At 39.4% G+C, this 12,326-nt stretch overlaps 2 protein-coding genes across 2 annotated transcripts; one reads left to right on the top strand and one right to left on the bottom strand.

Annotated features, from left to right (window-relative positions):
• Nucleotides 1-189: 189 nt before the first annotated feature.
• On the top strand, nt 190-7,787 carry LOC136424101 (uncharacterized). The gene is made up of 12 exons (XM_066412530.1): nt 190-373; nt 1,251-1,398; nt 1,918-1,986; nt 2,453-2,529; nt 2,994-3,044; nt 3,652-3,689; nt 4,319-4,438; nt 4,820-4,900; nt 5,247-5,385; nt 5,926-6,008; nt 6,411-6,507; nt 7,052-7,787. Exons 1-12 carry the CDS (start codon nt 281-283, stop codon nt 7,226-7,228), a joined length of 1,173 nt encoding a protein of 390 aa, XP_066268627.1. The 5' UTR covers nt 190-280; the 3' UTR covers nt 7,229-7,787.
• Nucleotides 7,788-10,172: 2,385 nt separating this feature from the next.
• On the bottom strand, nt 10,173-12,239 carry LOC136424097 (CXXC motif containing zinc binding protein-like). Its single transcript, XM_066412525.1, has 3 exons — nt 12,134-12,239; nt 11,149-11,316; nt 10,173-10,611 (listed from the first exon to the last, which is right to left on the bottom strand). Exons 2-3 carry the CDS (start codon nt 11,293-11,295, stop codon nt 10,276-10,278), a joined length of 483 nt encoding a protein of 160 aa, XP_066268622.1. The 5' UTR covers nt 11,296-11,316; nt 12,134-12,239; the 3' UTR covers nt 10,173-10,275.
• Between the last annotated feature and the right edge of the window lie 87 nt (nt 12,240-12,326).

Genomic DNA, 12,326 nt, shown 5'->3' with positions numbered 1-12,326 from the left:
AACTTATATTTTGATGTAAACCTTCAAGGCTTTTCATTTCAGTGTATTTCTCTCTAGCAGGCCTTACCGGGCGATTTTGGTGGCTTATAAAGACAGCCCATATGAAGTATCAAGTTACACTCACAGTACATAAATCGATCTACATTTCCTCTCCCTATTTTCCGGAGTGGACTATTCTGTCGGTCAAAGGTCACCGTATAACACATGGCGGTCATACGTCCTTTGCAAAACAGAAAATCATAGAAATCACGTGAAAAACGTCTCTTTCCGTGTTTTTATAATGTCTAGCGCAAGGAAAAGAAGAGGACAGAATCCCCAGACTCCCAAGCCGACTGCTGAAAGGGAAAATAATGTTCCGAAAGGCCCATTGGAGGTTTGTAACAACGATGTTGTGTTTTTGTATAACGTTACAACATGTTTAAATGCATGTCCTTGCGTATAACGTTTGTATGGCCCAAACTAAATGTAACAAAAATAATAGATCAGTTGGATATTGAACGATTTATTGGTTTAGGAATGTACGCCGCTAGAGGCGAGTGTAAGTTCAAATTAGTATCCATGTACTGTAGCAAATATATGATTGTTTGAGATTATAAATTCGATCAAGGACATTATATTTTTATTTGATTCGATGAATATTTTTCTTAATTTATAAGAATCGATGAGTTTGTATTGTAAGATGAAAGTGTGTTGGATAGGTCGTATCCAGAGGAAGTGGGGAGGGGGCACAACAGAAAGAGGAGAGGGAATTTAGATTGATAAAAAAAGATGCAATCTACTTACCCCCCTCCTTTATGTTTTTGTATAGACCAGATACCAGTGTGTAATTTCCCAAAAGTTATTCATGAAACAAAAATTCCAACTTATAAACACCTAGAACACAAAAGATAGGACCTCCACAATTGTAGACATTCATTCTATTGTTGTAAAAGGTAAAGGTAAAGGTAGTCCCATAGCCTTTTTGAGGCCGTAGGGGCAGTGGGTTCTTATCCTCTTAAGTACTGTATCTAAGGAATTATTGGAAGGTGGAGCCCAACCCTCACCTTCTACTACATATTACCTCCCCAACCAAAATCTGGTACCCATTTTTACAACTGGGTGGAGTGAGGAGAGTCATGTACTAGTAACATCGGTGGCATGTCAGGTGATTTAAACCCAGGACCTCTGGGTTCTGGGCCAAACACACTAACCGTTAAATGCCAACATGGAGCCACTAGTGTTGTAACTTTATTTTTTCCGCCATATTGCAGACCTTTGACCCACGGAGACGCACCAAGCCGCGTGGTTGGCTGTCGCGGTGTATGAACATCACCAAGTACATCCTGTTTGCCTTGTTCCTGCCACCGTTTCTCAACTACACCGCTCTACTCAGGGAACAGGAGATCATGCAACCAGAGGGTTTGTTTATTTGTTTGTTTGCAGAACCGGTAAACAGCCTCTAGGCGTAACACACCAGTACTAGTAGGATAATCTGCTTCACAGACTAGACTGTAAGGTTTGATCCACTCTCACCGGGAAGGACCCCTACTCGGTGGGTTCTTCCAATTTTGGCTCTCCTCAAACACAGGACCTCCAACCTTAAGTCCCACTGGAGAGGATGACCCTGACTGAAACTACATACTCATTTTCACCTGAGTGGATTGAGGAAATTGGTTTTTAAGTGTCTTCCCAATGGCACAATGGGCCAGGGATTCAAACCCAAAAACTTTAGATTCTAAGTGAGCAACCCTAACCACTAGATCATTTCAAATTAGATGTCCCCTGTTTGAGGAGAGCCACACCTGACTGGTTCTTTGAACCTGAAGAAGGCTACTGTACGGACAACGAAAATTACGCAAAACTTTGCAATCATTGCTTGTTGTGTTGGTACGCAGTTTAGCTCATCGACAGAATGTTTTCTCTCTTATATTTCTGCAGGAGACTTTGTTGACGTTGGGGAGGGACAGAAGATGTTCATCAACTGTAAAGGAAAAGGTGCCCCAACAGGTAACTTTGATCAGTCAATGTTTTTTGGCAACTTCTCAGGAGTGGTGCCTTCCGACCTCATCTTCCTCTGTACCTCTGTTCTCCTCTTTGGAGGTGTTATTCTTTTTGCTGGGACAACCAATCAGGAAGTGATCTTTTGATTGATTGTCAAAGAACTGGTAAAGGGAAGATTAGTCTGTGAATTCATCTATTTTCGCTGGGACTTGATTTTGTTGTAGAAAGGGAAAGTACATTTTTACTGTGTTTTGAGTTTGGGGTTCTGTAGTGCAGTAGTGAATAGTTGTGTTGTAGAGGTCTACAGACTTTCTGCATTCTGTATCAGTATAACTGGGGCAACCTCCCTTCAGTGTAACACACAAGCTTTGCAGGCATGCAGAGCGGCAGCAGCAGTGGTTATATTACTAGTACTTTATGCTGGACAACCTGTCACACCTAACCCTAAATGATTCCTCCAATTTCTTTTCAGTGCTTTTGGATGCAGGAACTGGAATGACGTCTGACGTATGGGAATCCATACAGCTAGAACTGGCCAAAAGTACCAGGGTATGTGGATCTTTTTTTCTTTGGTGTCCAGGCTATAAGCTAGGAGGGCGTCTTCTGGATGCCTTACTTATAGTTTAAGAAAACAAAGAAATTAGATGACCCCTTTTGCAGGGGACACCGAGAGGACGCCCTGTTTCCTTGGCAATTACATCTACATGTACATGTGCCCCACCCCCACACACACACTGTCACTGTTTTTTTTTTCCTCATACCAGACACTAAGAGAGCATGTAGATTGACTTCATGCAAAGCTACCAGGCAATTGTTAATCCAAAGAACCCATTGGGGCCTTGTCTTGTCAACAGTTCTTGTCTAGACCATGCTTGATTAAGATACATGTATGTTCAGATGTGTTTTGTTTATTGTTGGAACCTTAAACAGGTGTATGGAACCTTATACAGATCTATTTTAAAGAACTATTGTGGTGATATTTGACATTGATAACTTTATTATAATTTCTGCAGGTATGTGTGTATGACAGGGCAGGGCTAGGATATAGTGATGTTCCACCACAGGTATGTTGCATGCATAAAGATTTAAAGCAAGAAATGTTTGGAAAACAGATGAATAGTGACTTATGACTATGATATAGTACATAAGCTGACCACAGATATAACCAGTATCCAAGCATTGGAACTGTTAACAACTGTCCAGTCTGTTAAAAACTTTGATGACTTTAGGCATATAGCTTGTAATTTGTAGAATTGTGATAACCATGTGATAATACTTCAGCACCAAGGACATAACAAATATTCAAGTTATCAGACTATTTAACAGTGTTTAATCTGATAACTAAAGGTATATAGTTTCATAATTTGTAGAATTGTGATAAACAAGCATTGGAACTGTTAACAAATGTTATGAAGAATAACAATATATACATGTACAATGTAGTTTGATATGTTGAAGATTGCTGATAACCATGTGATAATTCTTCAGTACTAAGGACATGACCAACATTCAAGAAATATGTTAAAAACTGTGATGAATTAAGGAATTTAGTTTGATATTTTGTAAAATTATGATAACCATGTGATAATCTTTCGCCACCAAGGATTTAACCAACATTTCATCATGATCAGAATTTTTAAAAACATTTTGATAATGAAAGATTTTTTTCAGGGTGTGGAAAGCAGGTCCCAACCATACACAATTGAAATGTAAGATTATCATCTGCATTGTTTGTAGAAATTATGATATCTAACTAAAAATGCAGCTTTAAAATTTGGTTCAGAAATGCTATGTTATGTTTTTCTCAGTAAAGCTACTGTTTGAAACCAACATTTTTGTTGAGTAGGCTTGTATTCTTGCAGATACATTTTAAGTGTTATGTATATGGTGCCCTGTTTACATTTGACAAATAGACTGATCCGGACTGTCCATCACAATTTCACATGTAGCAGTAACTGTTCAACCAATGAGAGAATGGCAATTAGTGGTTTGACCAATGAGAGAGTGGCTGCATGGCTGTCAAATATAGATGTGGTCTCATATAAGCAGCAACACCTATAGTGCAATATGAACCAGTCAGAATTACCCTGAGGAAAGTGACAGACGGTTACCGATACGTTGGTGGTGTGATTAAAACACTCCCTAGTGTACAAAGAGTTTTTTATTAATTGACTACCCTGACATGTTACATGAATGATTGTAAAAGCCCATTCTCATCTCATACTACACACTATTGTATTTAGGTAGATTAGCTTTATGGAACTGTAGTTATGTACTAGAGATGCCATACTTTGTACCTTGTACGATTGTTGTGCAATAAAGTTATTATCATGAACAGGATGGCGGAAAACCTGCACCAAGTCCTACAGCAGAAGAAGGAGATCAGAAAACCGCTGATTTTGGTTGGTGCAGAGATCGGCGCTCTTGTCGCAAGGTTCTACGCGCAGCTGTACGAAGCGTAAGTAACAAATCTTAACCTTCTCCCTGCTGCATAACTCTGTAACCAATAGAGAATTGGGTGCCAAATGGCTACTTCAGTGTGCTAAAGGTCAACATATATTTCCCCAAAATTAAAGGAAAACATGCTGTTTTCTGCATGGTTTTACTATCCTTTAAATTTTCTCTCGACAAGAAAGTCATTGTGTAGACATACAACATTCAACACTGCAAAATTGAATTTAACTGAAATTTATCCTAAAGATTTGTGTAACAATCCATTGGGTAAATCTTTAACATTATGTCAAACTGTTGAATTAGTAATCATTATAGAAATTTGACATATTACCCGTTATGACATTGACACAGTTTGTATTAATATTTTTATATCATTTCACCACAGAGACATCCTAGGCCTTGTGCAGATAGAGCCACTAGTGGAGAACATCTTCATTGTGGATGGAGGGGTGTGGGTACAGTACTGGTGAGATATTAAGATCTAGATTATTGTTTCAGTAGCAGGGTATATTTTTACAGGGAGGGGTTGCTTGCCCTTCCCCTTTAACATGCTAGAGGCACCTCCTCGAACACAGAAACCCCATTTTACTTCTGAAAGCTCCAGGGACGTCCCTATAGATCTAGATTTGGGTCCTTCTTTTTACCAACAGTACATTTGGCTCTTGGACAAGCAACATATTGGATTCTGCTGGTTAAACATTTGGATGCAGTGTCAGTTGCATTTGAAAATACATTCATATGTTGCTAGTATTCTAGTATCAGAATTTTGAAAACAGTTCACTTCAGACTTAATATTTTTTTGGTCTTTTTAGGTACAACCAATTGCTGATGTCCCTACAAGCTCTTCAGTTCTCTGCTGCGATTGGCTTCACAAGGTTTGCTCTCATTGTGGGCATGGTTGACCAGCCAATCACAGGGGAGTTTACATCTAGCAGTGTGAAAATCAGACAGGTCTGTGTCTAAAACTTCATCTTTCTTTTAATCTTTATTTCCATGTTATGTATTTTCCATAAGCTATTTACGTTCGCTGCAGATGACAGGAGTTACCAGAGTGACAGGAAGTGAAGCTCAGAGTTGACAGAATAAGTTCTCAACCTTATGGTGACAGCTGCAAGAGATTCTAGGTGATGGGGTCAATGAAAGAGTCCTCTAGCATTTACCAAACATATATTTGAACTTCAAGCATGTTTTTTCAACAGAGTAAGGGTGCAATATATCTTTAGCCTTGCAAATTACCATAAAGATACCTTGTCCACCTTTTAAAGAACCCCGTCTAGTTGGCCTACCAAGATTTTATAAGAATTTTATTGTAGTGAAGTTATGTTTGTACTGTGACAGTCATTGTTTTATAATGCCATTGTTCACACAATTCTGGGGTCTGTAATGGATGCAAAGTGATGGCATTGTACGATTTTATTGTACTATAATTATGTAAAACGAATAAACCAATGATACAAATCATAATAACTTATCACTTGTTGTTTATGACAGAAATATCTGCTATGCCAGCCCCGACACCTCAGTGCTGCAGTGGACGAACATTACTTCATCAACAACAGCTTCTCTCAAATAAGGTGAGTTTATAATTATTACATTTCAAAATATAATCATCACCACCAAGACACAGTGATGTTTTCAACAGAATGTGATTCATTTCTTTAGAATTAGGCCACACCAATTTAATATCTTGGTTAACGGATTTTGATGTTTGATTTTAGCCACAAAAAAAATCATGAAAACAGAAGGCTGGGGTGACAACTTGCACCTGACCCTGTTCATTCACACCCTGAAACTGTGTGCACCAAATTAAAAACAATCCTCTTAGATTCTGTTTTCATGTTGTTTTTCCAATCTAGCGTTTTTTTTTATTCCGTTAACCATGAAAATAGATTGGTGCGGCCTTAAGTCTTAGATAGCAAACTGTGCAAACATTGTTTTCTGTTAAGTCATTACCAGTCTTCACTTGTCTGTTTCAGTACTTTATGGACGATGAAGTCGTTTCCCCAAAACATCTCAGTAACTGTCATCAACGGTAACTATTACGATGAACAGTTACCACCTGAGCTGAACAGGGTAAGTCTCAAAAACACCAATTCCACCTAAAAGCCATCGCATCTCTTACTTTTGTGCAGAATCATGGTCACCTGCCATAATGGCTGAACCCAGCTTGGCTAAGGGTTGATTTCAAATGTGTTCTAGATCTTTTTCTTCATGTAAACATCATTCCCCTTCTGCATCTGCTGAGATTACAGTAAAGAATATAAAGTTGAAAAAAACAACTTATTCTATAGATTGAAGTGTATCTGATTACTCTGGTACTGAAAGGCATGCCTATTTCTTCCCATTACAGTACTTCTGTGAAAATGGAGGTAGTGTAATCAGGTGGCGTGTCTTCTTGTTTGTCCTGGTGTTTGTCCGCAGTTGGGCAGCCTACCAGGATGTAAGGCAAAAATGGTGTTATAGGATAACCGGAAAATTGGATGTCTACTCCGGCTCAGCTCTAATGTTGTAGACAGGCAGGAAGTGAGGACTAATAACTACATTGTACACCCACATAGTTAAGGATACCCATTCTAACCTTGTTCTGTTTGAACGTTTTTACGCCGTTCGTTCACAGGCGTGGGCGAAATCCCAGCAGCACCTGATATCGACCGTCCACCCGGGGTGTAAGCACATCGTGGTGAACGGCGCCGATCGACACATGCTCTACAAGAACCCCAGCTCCGTGGTCAACCCCGTCCTCAGACTGGTCAAGCAGTGGAAACTCTCCAACAGGGAGGCCAAGAAGCAATGACAGATGGGCACTTGAAAGATCATCTGTGTTGGTAGATTGAAGACATTCTGAAATCAAAGTTGAACTCTAATTGCCAACACAAAACATTTGACAAAGAATGAGCAATTCACTGCTTCTGTGACCTCACGTTATGCAAAATTAATGATAGTAAAAATCTTGGACACATAACCAGACTTTCTTTGCAAGAGGAATAAAACAGGTTAAAAGAATCCATTTACATGAGGGCTTTACAACCATGAAGGGGGGCGCCATAGACTTTTTGCAACTTCTATGATCCACTGCTCACCGTGTCACATGTTCTATCTGCATAACATGACATCACAGAAGCACTGAATTGCTCATTCCTTGACCAAGACTTATTGAAAATTTGGGTAAAATTTTTTTGTGTTGGCAATTATACAGTTCAACTGTGATTGAGAATTACAGATGTTTTAATCATACACCGATCAGTGTTATATTGCCCACTTAGTTTAGATGAAGTGCCAAAGTCCTGTTTTGTGTCATTTGTTACTCCCCATCTAACTCCTTTCACCCATGGCAAGGTTCAGAGTCATGTTTTCAATACAGTACCAAGGGTGGGGTTTGGACAAGGTCATAATCATGCAGATGTTCTTCTGATTTGGGTTGTTGGCTTAGAACTAAACGCTCCTGGGTTCAGATCCCTAGCAGGCTAGAGTTGTGCCCTTTGGAAAGGAACTTGATACCTATTTCCTCACTTGAATTGTGAAAATGAATTACCTAGCTTCAAATCCGGTTAGGGATGTCCTCTTGGATGTGACGTAAAGCCGGAGGTCCAGTGTTTGAGGAGAGCCACACCGCAAGCATGTTAAAGAACCCACCATATTTATTGAAAAGACTAGGGGTCCATTTTGGTGTGAGTGGATCAAACCGTACAGTCCAGTCTTACACAGCTTGTACCTACTGTACACAACTGGTATGGTACACCTGGAGACAGTCAACTGTTTGTGGGAACAAACAGGGAGGAAGTTGGTCAAGAAAGTGTCACAGAGCACTGGCCATGTGTGTAGAATTGTCGTGCAGGGTACCGTAGATGCGATTTTCATATCAACAATACATAGTACACTATACAACGTATGCCATTTTAGTGCCGTGGTAGACGGTATGGCAATGATACAGTCTCACATATCCAGTGCTCTGGGAAACATTATTGACCAAACTTTCTTTCAAATGACATTGTCCAAATGACACAGTATCAAGAACAACTTGGAACTGTTGTATGAGAATGTTTGGAGTTATATATGGGTGATGTTAACTCGTACAAGTTTTTGATTGACAGTGTTATTTGTAAGTGATTGGTTTCGTTTTTAAAGAGACTAGTTTAGTGGACCATAATTTTCTGCCAAATTTTGCTGGAAAAAGACGTGTACAGATTTCACTTGAAAGCTACATGTGAAAAGTATGGAAATGAAAAACAAACATAACTCGACACTGTAGAGTTACCCCTTTGACTGTAAATTTGACTGACATGTACCTCCCTTACTCTCTTTGCCATTCGAAAGAAACTGAAAATACTGTCAAAATTTGCAAAGACACTTATTGTGATATTACAAAATGTGCTTATAAAATATTGTTCAAGTATTGAAATGGTACGTTTATGTTTTGATAAAAGTGGCGGTGTTTATATGATGATGGTGAAATTGTCAGAGGAGTGTCCTTGTATACTTAAGTCTCTTTCTAGTTAAGACTCAGTTTTCCTCAAGTTTTAAGACTTGAACATGTTGCAAGTTGAAGAAGCTCTAAAGGAACATATAATAAGACAGTAAAAAGTAGGGGAAAGTTTGTAAAAGGATTAATGTTTTAGAACATTTAAAGGAATTTCTCAAAGACAAACAGGGTGCAATAGTTCTTATTTTTATCTATAGAACATGATGTACAAACTGATGCAATAATCGACTCTACTTATTTGTCATTAAAACAGATTTTGTTGTCTTATTAATGCTTCTGTCTTGCATTATATTAACTAAGTAGAATTTACGTTGATGAAGGTTAGATATCCAGGTAATAAGATACGCCAAGAATAGTTACTCAAGCAACTGGACTTTCTATCGAACCATCTGAAATTGTCTTCACTTCATTAACATATCTATTCAGAGTTTTGCTATAAAACCTAGTTCTACCAGATCCTTCTTTAGTCACTGACGAAAGATAGCGCGGATGCTGTCTGAAACGTCTGACCGTTTCAAAATTTTATCCAGTTGCTTGAGTAACAATGTTTGGCATATATAGAATTTAATTCTTCCCTAGAAAAGAGTGGGAAATATATGGTCTCATTTTGAACTCCTTATTCTATCATTATAATCATGGTCTTGTGACTTGTACAACAAAAATAAGCAGTTTGACATAAGAAGAAGACAAAGCAAAAAGGTTTGAAAATTGAATAACATTCAACAATTCGATTGACATAAATTGTATAATAACAGGACATCTTTTTTTATTAATGTACTTTCTATACAAGACATTTTATGTCTTATTTAGATGTGCACAATCACCTGGCAAATTTGTCAGAAGCTTGGAATAATTTTTTCTGAGCAAACAACAAAATGTAAAAGGAGTGAAAAATAATAAGAATCATATTGGCTGTGGCGTCTGTGTAGCACAGTGGCAGAGCATCCGGCTATGAACCAATAAGACCCAGGTTCAATCCCCAGTGGAGTACCCAGACATGTCCGGACATGCACCCAGACGTTATGCCCTTGGGAAAGGCACTTAACACACATTTCCCATGTCCTAAGCCCAGCAATAGGGTTTGGGTTGGCGTTAGGAAGGGCATCCAGCCGTAAAAACTCTTGCTACAAAAAGGACTTGCACTTGATGAGGAGTTCTGGGGCTTCCCCATCAATGTGCAAGCACGTCTAACCCCCAGATGATGGGGAACAAAAGACGTTAAATTGGATAGAGAGAGAGAGAGAGATATATTTCAGCTCAGTGGAACAGAGTCATAATTACAATTGCTGTATCTACAAAATATCAGCATTTTCTTGGTCTTATGGGCAGTCAGTTTTGCAGCATAGCTGATGTAGCTACTTTCACGCTTTCACAAAGCGATGCTCCAGTTCCGTGATTCCCACGGGTTCTTGCGCGTTCTCATCGTAGTCCATCCACTCGCCCTCCGTTAGCTCAACCTCATCGAACTTCATCCCGGAATTCGCGCCCTCCGCCACGAACCCCACCCTGGGCGAGAAATCCACGGGTTCCACCCCGCGACACTCAAACACGACCGCGGTGCGGAACTCCTCGGTGTTCTCGGCGCAGTACGGTTGGATGCTGTCCTGCAGGATGTCGAGATTGTTCTCGCGGCCGCACAGTTTACATTTGGAGACCAAGTTGGCGTGGCCGCGCCCTCCTTTCAGTGGCGTAGATTCCTAGAAAAACGATTGGTTGAGATTCAGCCATACAGAATGACTTGAAATTCAGGTACTCTAGTTTGATAGGATGTCTGCATGTGACTTCAGCTACCTGCATGAAGACAAGGTTAAAAACTTGCTATTCCTACCACAAAGATGAATATGTATACAATTAGCACTGGAAACAGAGGAAAATATTGTATGCCTACTTAAAATTCCAGATCGAGTTGGTCATCTGCAAACCCTTACACTAGCCATAACGTCAATGTACATGTTTGTGATTGATCCCCATTCCCCATGCATGATATCTGGTCAAACGGTCAAACCAGTGCCATTTCGTTCATCAATTGATGAGTCAGCTCTGTTGTATGGGCTATATTATGATTTATAAGACTGCAAGCAAGGGAAGCCTTGCAACAGTCTAGCCTGGGTACCATCCTCCGTAGTAACCGCTGGCATAGTCTTTTCGCTCGCTAACCACAAAAAGATTTAGCCATCGGTTACTACAAAGGACGGTACCCAAGCTAGCTAAAAAGACAGAACACCGATCTCTACCTGCAGGGTGACATATTGCCACTTCTCGCTGACCTCTCCGCAACTCAAACACTTGAGCTTCAGGTACCAGCGGAAGTCTTCACCCTCGGGACGGAGGTTGGTGATGTTCTCCAGAACTGCCTTCAACTGGAGAGCGATTTTCACCATTGTGGTCCCTCTTTAGACAATCTGAAACAATAGTATGGATAGGAGTAAAATACACCATCTAGCAGAATTCACACAAACTGCAGATATTACCCCATGAACGTTGGCAATATTCACCAGCACAACCTTCAATTGGAGAGCAATTTTCACTATGGTGGACCCTTTTTACACAATTTGAAACAATCTGTATACAGAAAACATTACATGCCACATAGCAGAATTAACACAAACTGCAGAAGTCATCAAGTGGGGGCTCATGGTCATCATCTGGGTTCAAGTACATCTACATCCGTAACATCCTACAGTTGCAATCAATCTTTCTTCATTAGTTCATTTTCAATCCACATTGCATATGTTGAGAGATTCCCCTGCTCTTAGATGGGACTCAAAGCTTGTACTTTGAATAAAGACTCAAAAAGAGGTTACGGAGGCATGAGATGAGATAGATGCAAAGATTCAAAATTGTTTTTCTTTCATAGAACATCATTGATAGAACAGAAACCTCTAGTAGCTTTAAAAGACATTTCATCAAAACGACTGTCCTTTGTTCTATCTTTTTATACATATCTAATAAATTTGAGTACTTCAGTATGAGCCCAATGGGCTCTTAATGCATCTAGCTAAGATATAATATTCAATTTGAATGTTATATTTTGAGCTAACACTTAGTAACAGTTACCTGTGGGTCAAGGAAACATGTCAATTACATGCCATAGGTATCTAACTAAATGTATTAACTTATCGTGTTAAGTTAGACCATCCCTAAAATCAGCAGCTATTACAGTGAAAAGCTGGATTATTTTCATAAATGCATGTAAACAGAAAATACAACGTGGCTTACCACTTCATCTCCAGAAGTGTTTCCCAAAATAGGCTTGAATCCGAGGAAACGAATCTTCTGCTAGTTTCCTGAACCTTCTCTCTGCGTTGATTGGTCGAAAGCCAGCCAATTAGATTGATTACATTAATAAGTTTGTTATAGCTCCTATGATTGGGTCGTTTACTGTGAAGCTATATATTCTGACCAATCACAG

Source organism: Branchiostoma lanceolatum, chromosome 18 (assembly GCF_035083965.1).
Source record: "Branchiostoma lanceolatum isolate klBraLanc5 chromosome 18, klBraLanc5.hap2, whole genome shotgun sequence".
Taxonomy (NCBI): domain Eukaryota; kingdom Metazoa; phylum Chordata; class Leptocardii; order Amphioxiformes; family Branchiostomatidae; genus Branchiostoma; species Branchiostoma lanceolatum.
The sequence above is the reverse complement of the archived record's forward strand: the minus strand, read 5'-3'. Positions and strand labels throughout refer to the sequence as shown.